General features: G+C 56.9%; 2 protein-coding genes across 2 annotated transcripts in view; one reads left to right on the plus strand and one right to left on the minus strand.

Annotated features, from left to right (window-relative positions):
• Positions 1–14,238, minus strand: part of LOC117639716 (nitric oxide synthase, salivary gland) — a 47,997-nt gene extending 33,759 nt beyond the window's left edge. Inside the window, 1 exon segment of the mRNA XM_034375592.1 lies at positions 13,995–14,238. Coding sequence (XP_034231483.1) covers positions 13,995–14,233 — 239 coding nt within the window. The 5' untranslated portion in view covers positions 14,234–14,238.
• A 339-nt stretch (positions 14,239–14,577) lies between these two features.
• Positions 14,578–19,212, plus strand: part of LOC117639717 (cilia- and flagella-associated protein 299-like) — a 9,286-nt gene continuing 4,651 nt past the window's right edge. The window contains exons 1-2 of the mRNA XM_034375593.1: positions 14,578–14,732; positions 18,710–18,887. Coding sequence (XP_034231484.1) covers positions 14,578–14,732; positions 18,710–18,887 — 333 coding nt within the window. The remainder of the gene's footprint in view (positions 14,733–18,709; positions 18,888–19,212) is intronic.

Below are 19,212 nucleotides of genomic sequence, written 5' to 3' on the forward strand. Positions count from 1 at the left end.
TTCAGTTGCGAAGCAGAGGCCTTGACCACTGCTCCACTGAGCTTCCATGTGGGACAGGGCTTGGCCACTCGACCACATGGAAAGGCCTGCTATCCCCAGGAACTAGAGTGCAACTGCAAGAAAAATACAGTTTTACTGTAACTGCTCTGTACTATAAGTAAATTTTGCAAATCCAAGAAGTAATTTGTATTAAGTTTGCCTCTGAAACAAAGAGACCATGAAGTGATTTAATTTAGAGTGCCTTTTCAGTCTTATTTTTCAACGACAGGAGTCGTTACCTTTTTAACTTCTGAGACGTTCTGGATCAAGACGCTTCCTAATTTTTGTTGCGTTTAACATTCAAACACCTGGTTATAATGAGTTTGATGCTTCTTAACTAGAACTTGTTTGTCATCTTTGTCAAACTAGTGACACATTGTGGTTTGTTGATTTCCACGATTCCTTGTCACATAATACCTGACCAATATGGAACGTTATAAAATAATCAAACAGATTACCAGATGGTGTTTTAAAGATTTGGTTACATTCAGTCATGTGTTTTTGTTTTTGCTTTTTTTTAAATTTTAGTTTAGTTGTGCCTTCTAAAAGTCTCCAATGTCCAGTATTTCAACGTAAACTGTTGGTCTGCGCACTTATAACTTCCTAGACTCATACATTATAGAGACTAAAAACCCAAACCCTTTTTAGCTTGAAATTTTTTAAAAGAAATTACTAAAATTTCTAAAAAATATATCTATTCCCATCCTAATATTCTATATTTTAGTTACATTTTATAATTGTTTCTGTGTCTTCATATCAAATTGCAGTGCTTGACTTATCTTTAAACCATGCCTGAAATGCAAAATTACTGCAAATTGTAGTAAACATTCAACTTGCTTGTCATTGTGTATAAAAATGTGACCAGAAACTACATTTGCTTTGTGGATTGTGCTGAAGATACAAGTGTAGGCAGATCTTCAGTAGTAGACTACAGAATTAAAGAATTAATAACTTCCCTTTAAAGTACAGACCGTACTCAATACCTAGTTAACAAATAACAGTTCAGATAGAGTGCAGTTTTAAAGCACAGCAACCTTCAGTTCCAGGAGCAAACTGTACAACTGTACAACTGTACAAGTTCTGAAGTTTGTTCTTACAAAAAACTGCAGTCAGCAACTGCAGTTTTGGCACTGTAGTTTAAACTGTAGTTTCACTACAGATCCTTCCACGCGGGAGATGCACATGCAGGGACAGCCTTTGAACGCCGCAGAGGGCACGCGCTTCCCGCGAGATTCCGCCTCGGCGGGCCGCCGCACCTGACCGCACACCGCCGACCCGGCGCCATTCACCGCGGAGGGAGGCAACAACAACAACAAGAAAACAGCAACAACAACCAGCAAACAGCAACAACAACAAGCAAACAGCAACAAGTCAGGTGAGAAAGCAGTATTGGATGTCCGGACTTTACCCCCCAAATAAAGACTTTCCTCGAAAAAAAAAACCTTCAACAAATTTTAATCTTTTTATTTAAGTTTTTAGCAGATGATTTTTTTTACACATTAAACGCAATTTTAAACATTTTTATTCATTTTATTCAAGTTTTTCAAAATGTTTTTTTCTCAAGTCACGCGTCTGCATTTTTCCCAGAAAAACTCTGGCCGAAAGGCTTTTAGGACGAGACGCGGGGGCTAAGTCTGGAAAAGCCGGCGCGGACTACTTGTTCATCTCGTTTGTCAGCGCGCCGCGTACCGCCCGCCCGCCAGTGTACCGCCGCGCGGGTCTTACAAGGGTATGCGGGGAATAACGAGTGTCCCACGCAAACACGCCGGGCTTACTGGCGGCGACACGGCGCGGCACGGCGCGGCACGGCTAGGCCAGTCACTCCGCCAGTCCCTCCCTTGATAAGAATTAAGTGCGCCGCCCCGCGAGCCCCTGGGGGCGTTAGGGGCTAAATCCCCTCGACAGCCGCGGCAATACTCGAGCCCACTTGACCCCGATACGGCCAGCCGGCTGATTCCGAGAGTCGTTTTCGTCGCTCTGTCTCTCTCGCACTCATGGGGCGTCCCCTAAAGGTGCGAGAGAGACAGAGCGACGAAGACGACTCTCGGAATCAGTCCTGCAGGCCGCATCCCGGGTAGTGACGCAATGATACACCGGCAGTTACCCGCCACCTCAGCCTGCTGCAACAGCGGCTGGCTTCGGAGATGAGACAGGGCGAAGGAGCTACGGTTTGGAAGCGCGCTCTGGAATGCACGACGCGATTTCAAGATGATTTGCCGATGTAGAAGGAGTTTGTTTCCGAACAGGTGTTGTTGTTTTCCCCGTTGTTGTTGTCATTTTGGGTGTTCCTCTCGTTGCAGCGCGCGTCCGCCCCCAACAAAAGCAACAGCACGCCCCACCCCTTCCGTCCCACGCGCGGTGCAGCCAGGATTGCGACGCCACTCACCCCGGTGGGGGCGGAAAACAAAAACACCAAAAACGAAAACGACAAAAACAACAGCAGCAGGCTGTTTAGGCGGTGGTGTGCCGGTCCGTGCCGCACAGTGGGCCAGAAGACCGGTGGAGGCAGCCAAAACTCTAGACGCGTTTTGAGCTCCACAGTCGCTAAATGGGACTCGAACCGAACGTGTGACCCCACCAACGGATTCCTCGTTCGGAGAGCTTTCCATTGGTAGGGCCACACGTTCGGTTCGAGCCTATTTAGCGACTGTGGAGCTCAAAACGCGTCCAGAGTTTTGGCCGCCTCCACCGGTCCTCTGGCCCACTGTGTGCCGGCCGCGCGGCACGTTGGCGTCCCCGGCAATGCCCCGGAGGCGTTATACGGACGACTGGCGACACATAATTGCCTGAGGCCGCGGTTAAATACCGCTTAATTTATCGCAGACTGTTTTGTTTGTGTTGTTTCTTTTTTTCTATCAGTGTCCACTGTCTATCAAGGTGGCGAAGAAGGGGGCAGGAGGAGGCTTAAGGTTGGTCCGGGGGGAGGGGAGGTAAGGAGAGAGAGAGAGAGAGAGAGAGAGAGAGAGAGAGAGAGAGAGAGAGAGAGAGAGAGAGAGAGAGAGAGAGAGAGAGAGAGAGAGAGAGAGAGAGGCGGGGGACGCATGCCGGCGACCCAGCCAAGCCAAGCCCGCCGCAGCAGCCACTTGAAGCTTTACAGCCTCGTCAAAGCGATACCGCCAATGGCTCCATCGCCTCCAGCAAGCCTCATCCAGCTCAGCCGTGGCTGCGAGGGCTGTGCCACGCCGTGCCGTGCCGTGCCGTGCCGCGCCCGGCGACTCCATCACTCTTTACGTCTCAATGGCGACCGGACGGACGCCCACGGCCCGCCGCCCCTCACACCACAACCAACAATAACTCTGTGCCAGACGGTCCGGCCGGCCACCACTGCAGACTGATTCCGAGAGTCGCTTTCGTCGCTCTGTCTCTCTCGCACTCAAAGGACGTCCCCTGTAGGTGCGAGAGAGACAGAGCGACGACTCTCGGAATCGGTCTGCAGTGTAGCGACCGCCCTTCTCATTTATAAGCTCCTCATTCCCGCCTCGACCGCGAACGCCGCGAAATTGGAAGTTGTTCGGGCGGACCGGTCTTCCTGCCTCCACAGCTCGCTGCAGTCGTCTCCCCCGTGTCAGACCGTGACGCACGCGCATAGTCCACGAACAGCAGACTGATTCCGAGAGTCGTTTTCGCCGCTCTGTCTCTCTCGCACTCATGGGGCGTCCCATAGAGGTGCGAGAGGGACAGAGCGACGAAAACGACTCTCTGAGTCAGTCTGCAGCCGGCACTGAGTAGGGACCTGTCTCGCTGTCTCGCGGGCACGACGGAACCATGACACCCGGCGGGGGTGGAGCCACGGACCAGTCCAAACCACTGCTCCGCTTATGTTGCTTCTTTTCCCAATGAAAGAGTATTAACCACGGCCGACCTCAGCTGTCAAAAGAGGAAAAAAAAAACGGAAATCTTTCTATTCCTTCGAAACGTTTAAACTTCGCTTCGGGTCCAGATTTTCAGTCGCAGCGCTTCAAAGGTCACCTCCCAATTTTCGAGACTTGATGACAACGGGGTCAATGAGGACGAAGGGAACTGCACGTGTCTGCCGCCAATCCCTCCGTGATGAGGCTGGCGTGGCATCTCGCCTCTCTCTCTCTCTCTCTCTCTCTCTCTCTCTCTCTCTCTCTCTCTCTCTCTCTCTCTCTCTCCCTCTCTCTCTCTCTCCCCCCTTCCAAGTCAGCACTCTCTCACTGACTCTTTCTCTTTCCCACTCGCCTCTCTCTCTCACACTGTCTCTCCCTCGCTCCCGTTCCTGTCGCCTCATAAATTCCTGTTTTACATCAGGCGGGGAGAAGGATGCACAAGGGCAACGAGCAGACCCCAAAATAAGGACTGCACTGAAAGGTTTTGGGGGAACGCTAGTTGAACGCTTTAGGGGCGGGTAACCTACCGGGTATTACAGCGCTGGTGGAAAAATTAGCGCGGGGGTAAAATCTGCCGTTTAAGAAGAATTTGGGCTAACCGAATTACCCAAATTGGACCCGGAAGCAATACGATTTGGGCCCCGCCCGAGTCGCTATTTAGCGATTGGGGTAAAAAGCCGAACTTTCTCAGGCTTTAAAGGCAGTCAAATATAACAATTAATAAGAAATGGCACAGTTATCGTCTTAATACTCAAATAAATAACTTATGTTTTCATTTATTTTTATATATTTCAACTTGTAATTAGCTCTAATACGCTGAAGCTGAAACACGACGCCGGTGGGGGAGCGGAGAGGGGAATACGGGGGAAAACACCCGCCCGGCCCCGGGGGGCTCGCCCAGAGGGGAGAAAAGTGCGGGGGTCTCGGCAAGAATCAAGTAGGCTTTGACCGGTTGCAAGAGCCGAATTAGCGTTAGCATCGCTAAATCGCTAAGGGGCATTTAGCGTACTAACGCAAAGCTAACGCCTCCTAGAATGTTTAGCGCCTAACGCTAATCGCTAAATTAGCGTTAGCGCGCTAAGTTAGAAACGCTAGTCGCTAAGTTAGCGTTAACAACCCTGCTGCACTGTTAAATTTTTCTCGGTGGAGCGCCGAGCGCCTGGAGGTTAGGCACGCGCAGCGCTCCCGTGTGAGGCGGGCTGGCCTACCCGGCTGTTCACAGGCGCTACCGGCCCACAGTGGACCAGAAGACCGGGGCAGGCGGTCAAAACTCTAGACGCGTTTCAAGCTCCAGAGTCACCAATTGGGACTCAAACCGAACGTGTGACCCCACCAATGGATTCCTTGTTCGGAGAGCAATCCATTGGTGGGGTCACACGTCCGGTTCGAGTCCCATTTAGCGACTCCTGGAGCTCAAAACGCGTCTCGAGTTTTGACCGCCTGCGCCGGTCTTCTGGCCCACTGTGCGGCCCGGGCCGTGGAGTGGCCAAACCGGCAGCGGCGGATCCAGAGGCAGACTGAGAAAAGGGGGGGGGGCGTAGCACTCTCTGCCTACTTCGAGGGGCAGGGTGTTCGCCTCTCTTACGATTTTCACACGAAGCACTGCACATTTCCCCCCGTTTCGGTTCCAAGTCGTAAGAAAAGTTAATCTGCACAAAACAAACACCGCAACGTCTCGTACAAAATCCGTGCGAAAACATTCGCGGTGCAGGCCCGGCTCACGCCACAAAACCCGCAAAAAAAGAACAACGCAGAGGCGGTGCGCGCGACGCGACGCGACCCGCCGCCGTTTACAAAGCCGGCTTCTTTTCTGGTGCTGGTTCCGGGTCCCTGCGGCTCCCTGCGGTTCCGGGGGCTCGCGCCGCCAGCGGGCCGGTTCCGAGCGGCGGGTCCCGTCGGCGTGTCTCTCTCGCACTCGCAGGGCGTGCAGCGCGAGTGCGAGAGAGACGGAGCGAGAGGGTGTCTGCAGCCGCGGCTTGCCACCTTCCGGAGTGCAGCCCGCGGGCAGCCCGAGGGCCCCGAGGGCCCCCACGGGACGAGCGCGGAGGGAGCGGGGGGCACCGTCCGAGAGTGTCGCTTTTCCTCGCGCTGTCTCTCTCGCACCGACACGGCGCGCCCCGCGAGTGCGAGAGAGACAGAGCGGCGAGAACGACTCTCGGAATCAGTCTGCAGGGGCCGAATCCGGCCGATTAGCCCGGGGCCGGTCCCGCCGGATTACCAAGGGGGCTCGCCTCGCCTTGCCTCGGTACGTGTGGGCGGCAGGGCGGTGGGGCGGCAACATTACTGTATTTATAAATCCAGGATAAGGGAGCCGTGCCGCGCCCTTGCCGTGCCGTGCCTTGCCGTGCCCTGCCGTGCCCTGCCGTGCCCTGCCGTGCCGTGCCGTGCCTGCCGTGCCCTGCCGTGCCCTGCCGTGCCCTGCCCTGCCGTGCCCTGCCGTGCCCTGCCGTGCCATGCCGTGCCCTGCCACGCCCTGCCGTGCCCTGCCGTGCCCTGCCCTGCCGTGCCCTGCCGTGCCCTGCCGTGCCCTGCCGTGCCCTGCCGTGCCCTGCCGTGCCCTCGCCGGGCCCGCCGCCAAGTGGCTTTCAAACGGCGGCTTCCCCGGGGACGGACGGGGTCGGGAGGTCGCCAGCAGACTGATTCCCAGAGTCGCTTTCTGTCTCTCTCGCACCTACCCGAGACGCACCATGAGTGCGAGAGAGACAGAGCGAGGAAAACGACTCTCGGAATCAGTCTGCGGCCCTCAAGAAATGGGTCGCGCGGGGCGGGGCGGGGAAGGTGCGCGGTGCGCTCGGTGCGGACTACGACCTCCTTCCCCCTTTCCCCTCCACTGTATTGTCTCTCAATGGGAGACGGTACAGTCATCACGGAGGTGGGTACACAGCGGCCTGGCTTCTTTCGTTCAGGTAGCGTGGCACGGCGTGGCACGGCGTGGCGTGCACTGCCTACGAGTGGGGGCGAGAGTGGCCCGAACCAATCCAAACAACAACAGCCGAAAGCGACAAAGGCACCACCGCGCGGGCCGGCCAGCCCGGCCGTTCTAGCGGCTAAGCCATACGCCATCACTGCCACCACCACGGTCACCACCATCAACACCACCACCACCACCACCACCACCACCACCACCACCACCACCACCATCACCACCATCACCACTATCACCACCACCGGCGTCTGGCTGGTCACGGTTCAAGGACTGCCGGGCTGTCCAAAGTGGAAGGTTTAACTTCTGGTGACCGCGTACATTTTCGCAAGTTTTCACAGTGGACGCAGGTTCTCGAAGGCGGCTCCTGGAACCTCCCAGCGCGTTTTCGGCGCGGACGTCCGTCGCCCCTAATTTGCGAGCGGTCCGCGGTCCGCACAGTGATTCCGAGAGTCGTTTTCGTCGCTCTGTCTCTCTCGCACTCGTGGGGCGTCCCATATGGGAGCGAGAGAGACAGAGCGACGAAGACGACTCTCGGAATCAGTCGCTGCTGCGCGCCGAACCGTGGCGACCGAGACCGTGGAGAGCGAGGTGGCGACCAAGACGAAGGGCGAAGGGCGGATCCAGCGCTGGGTTCGGGAGGGGGAGGTTCGCAAAAGTTGCCTCAACTCAACTACAGGGGCAAAGACTTGTTGCCTACCTTTCCGGTGGATTCACCGCCTCCAGGGGGAGGAGGGAGGTTCCCCTTCCTTCTGGATCCGCTCCTGCGAAGGGTAAGGTCGGCCAAGCCGCGCAGAGTACATATACTTGGAACAAGTGAATTTACACTTATTTTAAGTAAAGTAACTTGGCGCAAGAATTGTCTTTTTTTGGGTGTAGCGGAGCGGCGCCGCACAGTGGGCCTGAAGACCGGTGAAGGCGGCCAAAACTCTAGACGCGTTTCAAGCTCCAGTCACTAATTGGGACTCGAATCGAACGTGTGACCCCCACCAATGGATTCCTCGTTCGGAGAGCAATCCATTGGTGGGGTCACACGTTCGGTTCGAGTCCCATTTAATGACTCTGGAGCTCAAAACGCTTCTAGAGTTTTGGCCGCCTTCACTGGTCTTTTGGCCCACTGTGCGCCGGGTCGTGGACGGACCGACGGCAACGGCTGACCTGCTCGGGGCGGTCGAGGGGCCGCTTCCAAACGGCGGCACTGTCTCTCTCGCTCCTACGAGGCGTCCCTTTGAGGTGGGAGAGAGACAGAGCGAAACGCTGTATTCTCAATCATCGCCCTCTGCTGGGCGCTGATCGCCAAATTGATTACACCTTCCGCGCTCCGTTCGTCCGCGCCTCGGTGCGCGGAGAGGTGCGACAACAATCACCCAAACTAGATTGCCCGGCGGTTTACACGCGCCTCCTGTTTCTCGTTCACCCCTTATGCAAATGCGGGGCCACATCACACGGACCGGCCGCTCCAGTCGGCGGCTCCAGTCGGCCGTGCGCCACGAGGTATCCAGTGTCCGTCCCTGCAGACTGATTCCGAGAGTCGCTTCCGTCGCTCCGCCTCTCTCGCACTCGTGGGGCGTCCCTTGTAGGTGCGAGAGAGACAGAGCGACGAGGACGACTCCCAGTCTGCTGTAGTCGCAGGGCGCGCGCGGCCAGGCGGCCACGAGGGCAGGTAGGGTGACCAGGCGGCGCGGTGAGGCGCGGTGCGGGCGATGTGGGAGCCAGCGGACACCTTCCAATAAAGGGGGTCACCTGTCCAAACGCATCTGCGTGTCGCCGCGCGCGCCGCCCGAGGCGATTGAATTAATTCAAGAACACGGCGGCCGAACCACTCAGCACCTCGGTCCTATTCAGCCCGTGCGCCCCGCGGTACTTGCCCCCCCCCCCTCCCCCCCTTTTCCCGCCCCTGCAAGGTCCTGATGCGGCCAAATCAAATAATCCGCCCCGCCTGCTCGGCCTGCTTGGCCTCCTCGGCCTGCAGACTGATTCCGAGAGTCGTTTTCGTCGCTCTGTCTCCCTCTCACTCGCAGGGGACGCCCCATGAGTGCGAGTGAGACAGAGCGACGAAAACGACTCTCGGAATCAGTCTGCTACGCGGAATAACGCGCCGCGAGGGTAAAGGACGAAGCGAATTGTCTCCGGGAAAACATTAATCCGATCGGTGTGGCCGCGGCCACCTCGTCGGTTTACTACCCTGAAGCCACTCGGCCCTGCGGCCGTAGTCGCTCTGTCTCTCTCGCACCCCCACGGGACGCCCCATGAGTGCGAGAGAGACAGAGCGAAGAAGGCGCTGCTCAGAATCAGCCTGTAGGCTCGTGCTGTTGAGGCCAGCTGTGTGAGGTCGCGGCGCAGTCAGTCCAAGGGCCACTTTAAAAAATGAGAGAGAGAGAGCTTTTTATTTGCAAAGTTGTAATATACCTAAATTTACTTTTTTAAGTGGATAAATGTAGTCAGTTTAGCAAGAAAGACTTTGCCTCCAAAAACAACTCTTACTCTGTTGTTTACAGTGCTGCTATTTTTTCTGACTTTTTTCTTTGCTCCCAAGATAAAATTTAAGTCTAGGTTCAAAACTGTTCCACTCACTTTTGAAACTGCGGGCGTGAAAAAATTATCAACCACTTTGCCAACCATCCAAAGTGGCTAACCAAAACCATTGCCATTCCCTCGACGTGCCAGCTCTGAACCTGAAATTCGTTATCCTTCGTACGAGGAAAAATGCAAATTTTGCCTCCGGGTCCAGATTTTTCTTTTTTACCAGTGGCACGCGAGGGAGCGCCCAGAGGGACCTTCCCTCTCCCCCCACTCCCACTGCCGAAGGCTGCGCACCCTTCTCTTTATCGAATCACCGCTTAACGTAACCTACCCGGGGGATAATCTCGGACGAGAGGAAGTCCTTTGCCAACAATAAAAGCCCAAGGCGACGCCCACCTGGCCCACTGCAAAGGCGTGGGAGGAGAGGGGAGGGAGGGGAAGGGGTGAAAGGGAAGGGGTAGAGGGGAGGGGGGGGAAGGAAGGGGGTGGCGGTAAGGGCTTTGGATGCAAAAGAGACATCGACGTGAATGAAAGACACGCGACGCGGGACTAGGCGAGCGGCCGTGACGGGGCGGCGGCGGAAAAGGGGAGTGGGGAGGGGGAGGGGGGACGACCATCCAGAAAAAGGCGTGGGCTGACACGACCCACTGATGCAGGCCGGCAGGGCTGCCAGGACGCCCGAACACTGTACAATAGTACACTGTGGTGAACCCAGAAAGCAATGAGCATCGCTTGTGCACGGCAAAAAATGTCCCTGCATTAATTACGTGACGTTCGGAGCAGGACCGTTGGTGTATCTGTATCTTGCAACGGGCTCCATCCACGATGAATTGCATTTCTCTGTTTATTTGCACTCACACTTCCGCTTTTCAGGGCGGCACCACATTATGACAATGTAGGAGTGGAAAATAGAAACTCCAGGCATCATCAAGGAAGCGGTCGCATCTGGTTGGAATCGAACGCGGGGGCGAGGCTGCGGGGCGGTTCAGAGAGTCGTTTTCGTCGCTCTGTCTCACTCGCACTCATGGGACGTTCTAACGGGTGCGAGAGAGACAGAGCGACGAAGACGACTCTCGGAATCAGTCTGCTGGAGGTGTTCTCGAGTTCGTGAGAGAGTGCGCATCCGTGGTGGGGCCCCGCAAGGCGCGCGCTCGTCCACACAATGCCGCTCCACTGGTTGATGTTTGCATTTCGTCGCGTTAAGTTACGAGGCGTGCCGCTCCTTTTTCGGATTCCCCATCCATCACACGGCACGGCGGCCCGCCATCAGACACAGTCATTTGTTTGGCCTTTTTCGTCGCACCGGGTGGGCCTGCACGCCGAACCGCGCTCTCCGTCTCTCTCGCACACCCACGCCGCGTGGGTGAGTGAGAGAGAGACAGAGCGGCGAGAGCGCGCTCCGGATGCAGGCCCCCCTGGGCCCGGCGGACGTGTTACGTTGTTATTGATTTGATCCGTGACAAGCTGCAGCTACGCGCGCGCCGGGGCCAGGCATCTCCACTATGAATTTCCACCGAATTTCTCATAGGTTGTTCGCGTGAGGATCACCGTCTTTGCCGTCTTTACCGCAAAAGAGTGCAGAGGAAGACGTGCGGGGTGGCGGGTGCGACGTGCGCGACACGTGGAGGCGCGGGGTGCAGGAAGCGGGGCGAGGGCACGGCGTGACGCGCGAGGGGCACACACATGACAGGCACGCGCCTCCACGGCGACGGTCTCAACGGCCTCCTTGGCGGCCCGGAGCTCCGCGTCGTGGGGGTGCGCGACGTTGCAGTGCCCCCCGGGGCTTGTTGGAGCCCGCGGGACTGGCGGGACTGGCGGGGCTGGCGGGGCTGGCGGGGCTGGCGGGGCTGGCGGGGCTGGCGGGGCTGGCGGGGCTGGCGGGGCTGGCGGGGCTGGCGGGGCTGGCGGGGCTGGCGGGGCTGGCGGGGCTGGCGGGGCTGGCGGGGCTGGCGGGGCTGGCGGGGCTGGCGGGGCTGGCGGGGCTGGCGGGGCTGGCGGGGCTGGCGGGGCTGGCGGGGCTGGCGGGGCTGGCGGGGCTGGCGGGGCTGGCGGGGCTGGCGGGGCTGGCGGGGCTGGCGGGGCTGGCGGGGCTGGCGGGGCTGGCGGGGCTGGCGGGCTGGCGGGGCTGGCGGGGCTGGCGGGGCTGGCGGGGCTGGCGGGGCTGGCGGGGCTGGCGGGGCTGGCGGGGCTGGCGGGGCTGGCGGGGCTGGCGGGGCTGGCGGGGCTGGCGGGGCTGGCGGGGCTGGCGGGGCTGGCGGGGCTGGCGGGGCTGGCGGGGCTGGCGGGCCCAGCCGAAAATTCCGGCCCTGATTCCGGCCGGAATTTCTAGTTCCGGCCGGAACTTAGCCTTTTTCCGGCCGGAGGTGGCTTTTTTACGGCCGGATTTCTCGGTCCGGCCGGACATTTTTGAAGTCCGGTCGGAACTTTTCGTTCCGGCCGGAACTTTTGAAAATCTCCGGCCGGAGCCTCAGATTCCGGCCGGACCCGAGCCACCGCCCAGAAGGTAGGCACAATTGTATGACAATTGGGTAGGCAACCCGCTCCACTTTTTGGGTCATTTTGCGAACGGACGGTCCTACGGGTATGGCGATGGTACCAATCGACTCAGAATCGAAAATTGACCTTCCGACCATACCTTGGAGACTGTCCCATGGTCTTTGTGGTCAGAGTGACTGATGTCTGCTCCGGCCGGACTCCGCGTCCCGGCCGGACAGCACCGGACTCCGGCCGGACACCACCGGACTCCGGCCGGACAGCTCGCCGGCCGGAGTCCGGTGGTGTCCGGCCGGAAATTTACCCAAAATACGGCCGGAGTCATAACGGAGTCCGGCCGGACTATTTTCCGGCCGGAGGGTGGCCGGAATTTTCGGCTGGGGGGCTGGCGGGGCTGGCGGGGCTGGCGGGGCTGGCGGGGCTGGCGGGGCTGGCGGGGCCGGCGGGGCTGGCGGGGCTGGCGGGGCTGGCGGGGCCGGCGGGGCTGGCGGGGCTGGCGGGGCTGGCGGGGCCGGCGGTGATTCAATTTGCAGCACCGAGTCAGTCAGTGGCGGGCCTGGCGGCGGGACTAGCGGCACCGAGTGGGTCCCGGTCCCAGTCCCGCGCCGCGCCTCGTCGTCCGCCCCGGCCCATTTGGCCGGCTAAGCTGTTTTCACTAGACACGCAGCCTTTGATGTCGACTGCAGGCTGATGCCGAACAGCGTCGCTCCGTCTCTCTCGCACCCGCGGGGACGCCGTGCTAGTGCGAGAGAGACAGAGCGACCCAGTTCGGAAGCGGGCCGCTGGTCCGCCGGGGGCGGCCGGAGCCACGAGGAGCACAGCGGCAAGACGACAAAATTGCGCGCAGCGACGTAACGTCAGCCTGGTCTCGATGCCGCCTCTGCCACTTCACCGACCCGAGGGCAATAGGGAGTCCGCCTCCAGCGGACCTCGGCCTCGGCGAGTGAGCAGCCCTGTACACTGATTCCGAGAGTCGTCTTCGTCGCTCTGTCTCTCTCGCCCTCAAAGGGCGTCCCTGTAGGTGCGACAGAGAGAGAGCAACGAAAAGGACTGTCTGCTGGCCCTGGTTAAATCACACAGCACACAGCGTTCCTGAGACACAGCTCCGCCTTCTACCAGGAAACCGATTCTGACAGTCGTTTGCGTCGCTGTGCGTCTCCCTCGCACCAATAGAGGACGCTCCATGAGTGCGAGAGAGACCGATTCTCGGAATCTGTCTGGTCGGGTGCTTGACCAAGTCCAGCAGGGGTCTGGTTCCGAACATTGCGTCGTCACTCTGTCCCTCTGGGGCCCTTTCGGGACGCCTGCGAGTGCGAGAGAGACAGCGGCGACAGCTCTGTTCGAAATCAGCCTGCAGTCGCAGTGACAGCGTCTGCAGCCCACCAGGTTTGCGGTGCATCCGAGGATGCATCAAATCCTTGTTAAATGGGTCCCGGTGTCATGCGGCTGTCCATTCAACTCCCCTTCCCCCGCCTCCTCAGAGTGGAAACTGGGGGCTCGACCGCCTCTCCCTCTCCCTCCCCCCGGTTTCTCTGTCTCCCTCTTGCGCACGTGCGGCCCCTACGCGTTGCCGGCGGAAATTGAGGCCTTGTCTAACGCGCTCCCCTTTTACCAACTTCACAACCCGCTCCGTCCCTCTGTCATCGTCTTCCTCTCTCTTCCACACACTAACGTGGCCGGCAGTCCATTTGCATGTCGTTTGCATCTTGTTGCTCCTAGTCCGGCCGTCTGCACACGGTCCTGGCTGGGGCGCGGGCGCCGGTCCGGAGGAGGCCGTCAACAAGGTGGCCGTCAACAAGGTGGCCGTCAACAAGGTGGCCGTCAACAAGGTGGCCGTTAACTAAATGGCTACCAACAAGGTGGTCGTCAACGAGGTGGCCGTTAACCGGGTGGCCGTCAACAAGATGACCGTCAGCGAGGTGACCGTCGACGAGGTGGCCGTCAACAAGGTGGCCGTCAACGAGGTGGCCGTCAACGAGGTGGCCGTCAACAAGGTGGCCGTCTACGAGGTGGCCGTCAACAAGGTGGCCGTCAACAAGGAGGCCGTCAACAAGGTGGCCGTCAACAAGGTGGCCGTCAACGAGGTAGCCGTCAACGAGGTGGCCATCAACGAGGTGGCCACACTGACCCTGACCCAAGGAACCCGAAGGGCTGAGGTGACTGACCTGCGGATGGAGGTGAAGTACTGGTCCAGGAAGTCCTTGGCGTGCAGCAGCACCTCCTCCTTGGGCCTGCAGCCGGGGCCGCTGCTGCTGCCGGCGTGGTTGGCGACTGATTGAGGGGCCAGTGCCGGGCAGGACGGCGGCCCCGCACCGGAAGCGGACCCCGCACCGGAACTGGCGGCGAGCCGGTTCTGGGGCGGGAACATGATGCTGCCCACGCACGCCTGGTACTGTTGGCACATCGGTGACTGCAACAGAAAAAGCACAAAGTTTCGGGTAAAAACAAGCAAAATTTGAAAAGAGAGAGAGAGGGAGACTTTTTTGGGGGGTGGGTGGGTGTTGGGTGTTTGGCCTCCATTCCAAGCCGATGTGGAGCAATATTTGAAAGTGGCGCGTGGCGCGGTCAGGCAGTGGTGCCAACCCTCATTGTTGAGAATAAAACAATCGGGCACCATTTTCAGGGAAACCGCGCGCCGACACTCACTATTCGCTTCCTCGTTTTCAAATTTTCCAGTGCAATCTCAAAGCCTAAATTCCCAGTCATCTCAAAACATTCTAACAGTGCAGCCAACTGCCGCCTGAGACCATGTCAGCCATCATGCGCGAGTGGCAGCTGGAGCAGGACCGTCGCCTTATGAAGTTCAACACGCACGAGGACTACCTGGACTCGCTGGTGGCGGACCAGGACATGACGTACCTGCGGGGAGCCGAGCCCAGAATCCTGGCCGAGCTCGGATACAGGTCAGAAATCATTTTTGTTTATCAGAGGGAATTTTGAAAAGTTTTACCAGTTTGTTGGTACGCCTGTTAGACCTTAAGCATGGGAAAAGAATTCCTTTTGCTTTCAAGGGAGTCTGCCCTGAAAACGAATACAAATTGCAGGGACTCTCTTCGTTTACAAGGATGTGTACTTTAAAAAACCATAGGAGGTTCCACGACACTGCCTTGGTTTTCAAGCAAGTTTTTTCTGAAAATACAAAGGAAATTCCAGGGTACCTTTTGGTTTTCAAGCAAGTGGTGATACCTTGAAAGAAAATCATAGAAAATTTCAGGGCACACTCACCTTCTTTGTTTTCAAAGAAATGTACCTTGAAAACCATAGAAAATTATAAGGCAGCACTTGGTTTTTGAAAAAGTGTATCTTAAAATCATCAAGACTTCCTTGACGACTGAAGGCACACTTTGGTGTGCATCCGCGAGCCACGTGGTGCGTGCTCGGCGACCTCCTCGTCTCGGCCGGCCCTGCAGGGGCCCTGCAGGGGGTTCTGGCGCCCTGGTCCATCCCGGTGATGGCGCGTGACAAGCCGCCCATCTTTATGAATGAGGAGGTGGACTCCTGCGCTCACACGCCACCCGCCATCCTTCACCGCCACCGGGCCGCTCATCTGCCGGGCGGACGTGTCGGACGTGTCCGACGGACGGTGGCGACGGCGACGACGGGATATTCGGGACCGTCGGCGTGGCGTGAGGCGCGAACCGGCGCGGAAAATAGAGTGCCCGGAAAACGGAGACCGCCAAAACACGACTGTCCCGACACTACACTGCACAGCGCGGAGGATAGAGTGCCCCGGAAAACGGAAACGGCCAAAGCACGAATCTGTCAAAAAAACAAGCTCGGAAATTTTTATTTTTGTATAGTGAATTGGCAGTTTTTCCTGTAGTATTTTGACTGGTATGAGAGTGAATCTGACTGGACTGTATCCGGGTCATTGTGAAGGTCTAATGGTCATATTATCCAAACCCCATCAATTCACTGGAACAGTATGCCCGCAGACTCGAAAACTTCGAACGGCGCAACCGTGACCCACTTGAACGCCGTAGTATATCGCGTCCCATTCTTAACGCGCAGCCTCCCGAAACACTGTTATGATCATTGCCCCACTTTGTCACTCGGCGAGAATTATTTCTTTCCTTCCGCGAAGACATTCTCGCAGTGCCGCGGAGCCCGCCGCTGCCGCGGCTGCTGCTCATCGCAAGGTGCCGCGAACCCTGCTCTCTCTCTCTCTCTCTCTCTCGCTCTCTCAGTCTCTCTCACGGCCTCCCCCCCCTCCGCTTTCTCATACTCTCTGTCTTACTCCCCCCCCCTCTCTCTCACTCTCTGTCTCACCCGGTGTCTGTCTCCCCTCCACTCTCTCTCTCTCTCTCTCTCTCTCTCTCTCTCTCTCTCTCTCTCTCTCTCTCTCTCTCTCTCTCTCCAGATTAACGACACGGCCCCCACCCCTTTGCAGCAAACACTGCAACAAGTGTGCCTCTAATCAAGAGGGTGCTCCGCGCATGGCCCGCCAGCCCCAGCAGCCCCACCAGGCCCACCACACTCGTGCCCCAACAACGCCTCGCGCTCATCACACCATTTTCCCGCCAAAGACGTTCCCTTTCGCTTTCGTTGCTTCCGCCCCGATCTGCAGCCATCCGCAATATAGTTTTCCATCATCCCACCTCTATTCTTCTACACCTTGTGCCTCCTCTCCCTTCCCCTCCCCCTCGTCCGTATCCGGCCAATCAAAAGCGTTTTCAGCTTCTTTCTCTGCTTTTCTGGGTCCGGGACTTGTGTGGGTGTGCGCGCAAGTGTGTGTTGAGTGTATAAGCGTGGGTGTGTTCGAGGGTACGAGTGTGTGTGAGTGTGTGTGTGTCCGTGAAATCGAATTTGATTCGCGCCAAAGTGTGCACCCGACTTGGACGTATGTGCTTCACCCTGCCGCCCTCGGCCGCCCGCGCTCCAGTAAACGTCTCCTTCCAGTGTGCTCCAGCGTGCTCCAGCTCCAGGCTGCATTAGTTGCAGCGATGTGGCTGTCGCCTGGCGCCACCGCCGTGAGAGCGTTGTTGCTCCACTGTTCGAGAGGGAAGGGTGAAAGAGAGAGGAGGGCGTCACGCGTCTTTTATCCACCAGGACCGGCGGAACAAGTTTGAGATTAGTCATCCAGGAGACTAATGACGAAGCTCAGAAAAAAATACAGAAAAACCTTTTGCGTACCACTAAGCAATGCTCGAAAGGATTGACAAAAAATATCGCACCCGAATAAGTTGGATATTTTTTCCGAGGGGGTATGCGCTCTCTGAACCTGTGTACCGACTATTAAGCTATTACGCTCTATTACGCCACAAATTAATCGGAATTTAGCTAAAAACGGCCTAAAACACACCAAAATTGATAAAATTTTGACAATTTCGGCTATTACGCGCACTGAGAAAACCTTACAAACTATTTTGGACCTTACAAAGAAAAGTAGTTTGTATAACAAAGTATTTTGAGCATACGTAAGCTTACAAAGAAAATACTTCGTAATTTACGAAATATTTCTTCGTATAACAAAGTATTTTAGTTTGTTATATGTATGCTCAAAATACTTCGTAAGGTTTTAAGAGTGCGACTATTACGCGAATTATTACGCGTGCTATTACAGATAGAGTGAACCGACTATTACGCGAGTGCATACCCCTCAATTTTTTCACTGCCGCTAGGTTAGCCTGAATGCGCACACCTATTGACCCAGGCGCATGGACCTAGCCTGCCCTGCTGCTGGACCACGCCTTCCAGTGACACACAAATGGCAAAGGCTGGTGGTTTCTCTCCAGTCTTTGCCCGCTGGCAGTAGTAGTGTGCTCTGACAAGTGTGTCCTGGCAGGTAATGCTGCTGAATGGCTGGCAATCACGACGCGAGGTCCTCCAGCAGGCTGATTCCGAAGACTGCTTTCGATCTCTCTCTCTCTCTCTCTCTCTCTCTCTCTCTCTCTCTCAGGACGGTGCTGTCCGGAATCAGTCTGCAGGGCCCCTTGGATGCGATAAGTGGCGGACGGAAAGCACTGCCGACCAAGACTGCAAAACGACCTTTTTCCTGTTACGTCGCTTTTCGGCCCGAATTGGCTCTCTTTGTGACGTCAGGACCGTCAGGAGCACCGTGCCGAGATGGAAGGAAGGCCGCGAGTCAGGCAGGGCGGACAAACAGACAGTCAGGCAGGCAGACAGACAGACAGACCGAGGGACACAGAGAGACAACAATGTGGAGGCCGCACTGTCCGCGTCAAAACGCACGCCGTCTCCCCGCTCACCGCCAACTTATTCGGTTTCAAAGAGCCCGCTCGAGGCTCAGCGGGCTCATTCCGAAGCGTGGCTTTTTGGTCGGTCAGTCTCTCTCGCACTCATGGAAACGTCCAACGCAAGGGGCGCGAGGCAGACAGAGCGACGAGGCACCGTGAGGAGCCAGCCAAAGCTTGGACTTCCCCGATGGGTGGTGCCGGAGCTGTGCGCTCACGCCTCGAGAACGCAGCGAAAGCGGTTTCTACGGGCTGGTTCCGAAGGGGCGTCGGGGAGAAGAGGAAAAGGGGAGAGAAGAGAGAAGAGAGAGAGAGGGGAGAGAGAGAGAGAGAGAGAGAGAGAGAGAGAGAGAGAGAGCCTGCTGAGGCCATTGGGCCACATGGGCCATCCAATCGGTCGTCGCCACTACTGTCAAGGCGGCCACCACTACGCGCCGCCAGTCACGACTGGAGGGCCGGGCCACACTTGGCGAGGAGTCAAAGGTCAAAAACAACAACGACAAAAAGCAACAACAAAAGAAAAAATCAACAAAAGAGCAAAAAAAAAAAAAAAAAATAACAGACAAAAAAAAAATACAAAGAAGAAGGCAAAAACAACAAACAAGCAAAATCAACAACAAATTTTGTTTATCTTAAGATGGGAAACGATTTTTTTTGAAAATAATCGCTTTTCTCTCCCTCTCCAGGAGCGCGGGCAACACGCTGACGCGCGGCCAGTTCCTGAAGCGGCTGCGCGCCGTGACCGAGGCCCTGTACCCGACGCGCAACCAGTACCTGGAGGACAACAGCGGCATCCTCATCTCGGACCCGCTGCTGCGCGAGCTGGCCCAGCGCGAGCGGGCCAACCGTGTGGGCTTGCTGGCGGTAAGTAGGCTAAAGAAAAAAAAAACTTTTCTTTATGGAAAACTACAAATTTATCGGGGAGTTTTGCTTGTCCAGTGGCTGTCTGTTTTCGCCATCTAGTTTGTCTCAATTTTAACAAAATATGTTACTCCAGCAGCCTCAGACGCCAAATTATGTCATTTTAAAGGAGAAAGACAATTTTTCTGCATTCCAGACGAAGCAAGGAAACTTACCAATGGATTGGCAGTACACTACACACTTGAGAGCTTTTTTGTGGAGGGCGGAATGTGTATAGATTTTCTTTGTGGCCGCTGAAGTGTTGCCCTAGGTATCTCAATGATTACAT

Source organism: Thrips palmi, unplaced genomic scaffold (genome assembly GCF_012932325.1).
Source record: "Thrips palmi isolate BJ-2018 unplaced genomic scaffold, TpBJ-2018v1 HiC_scaffold_11, whole genome shotgun sequence".
NCBI lineage: Eukaryota > Metazoa > Arthropoda > Insecta > Thysanoptera > Thripidae > Thrips > Thrips palmi.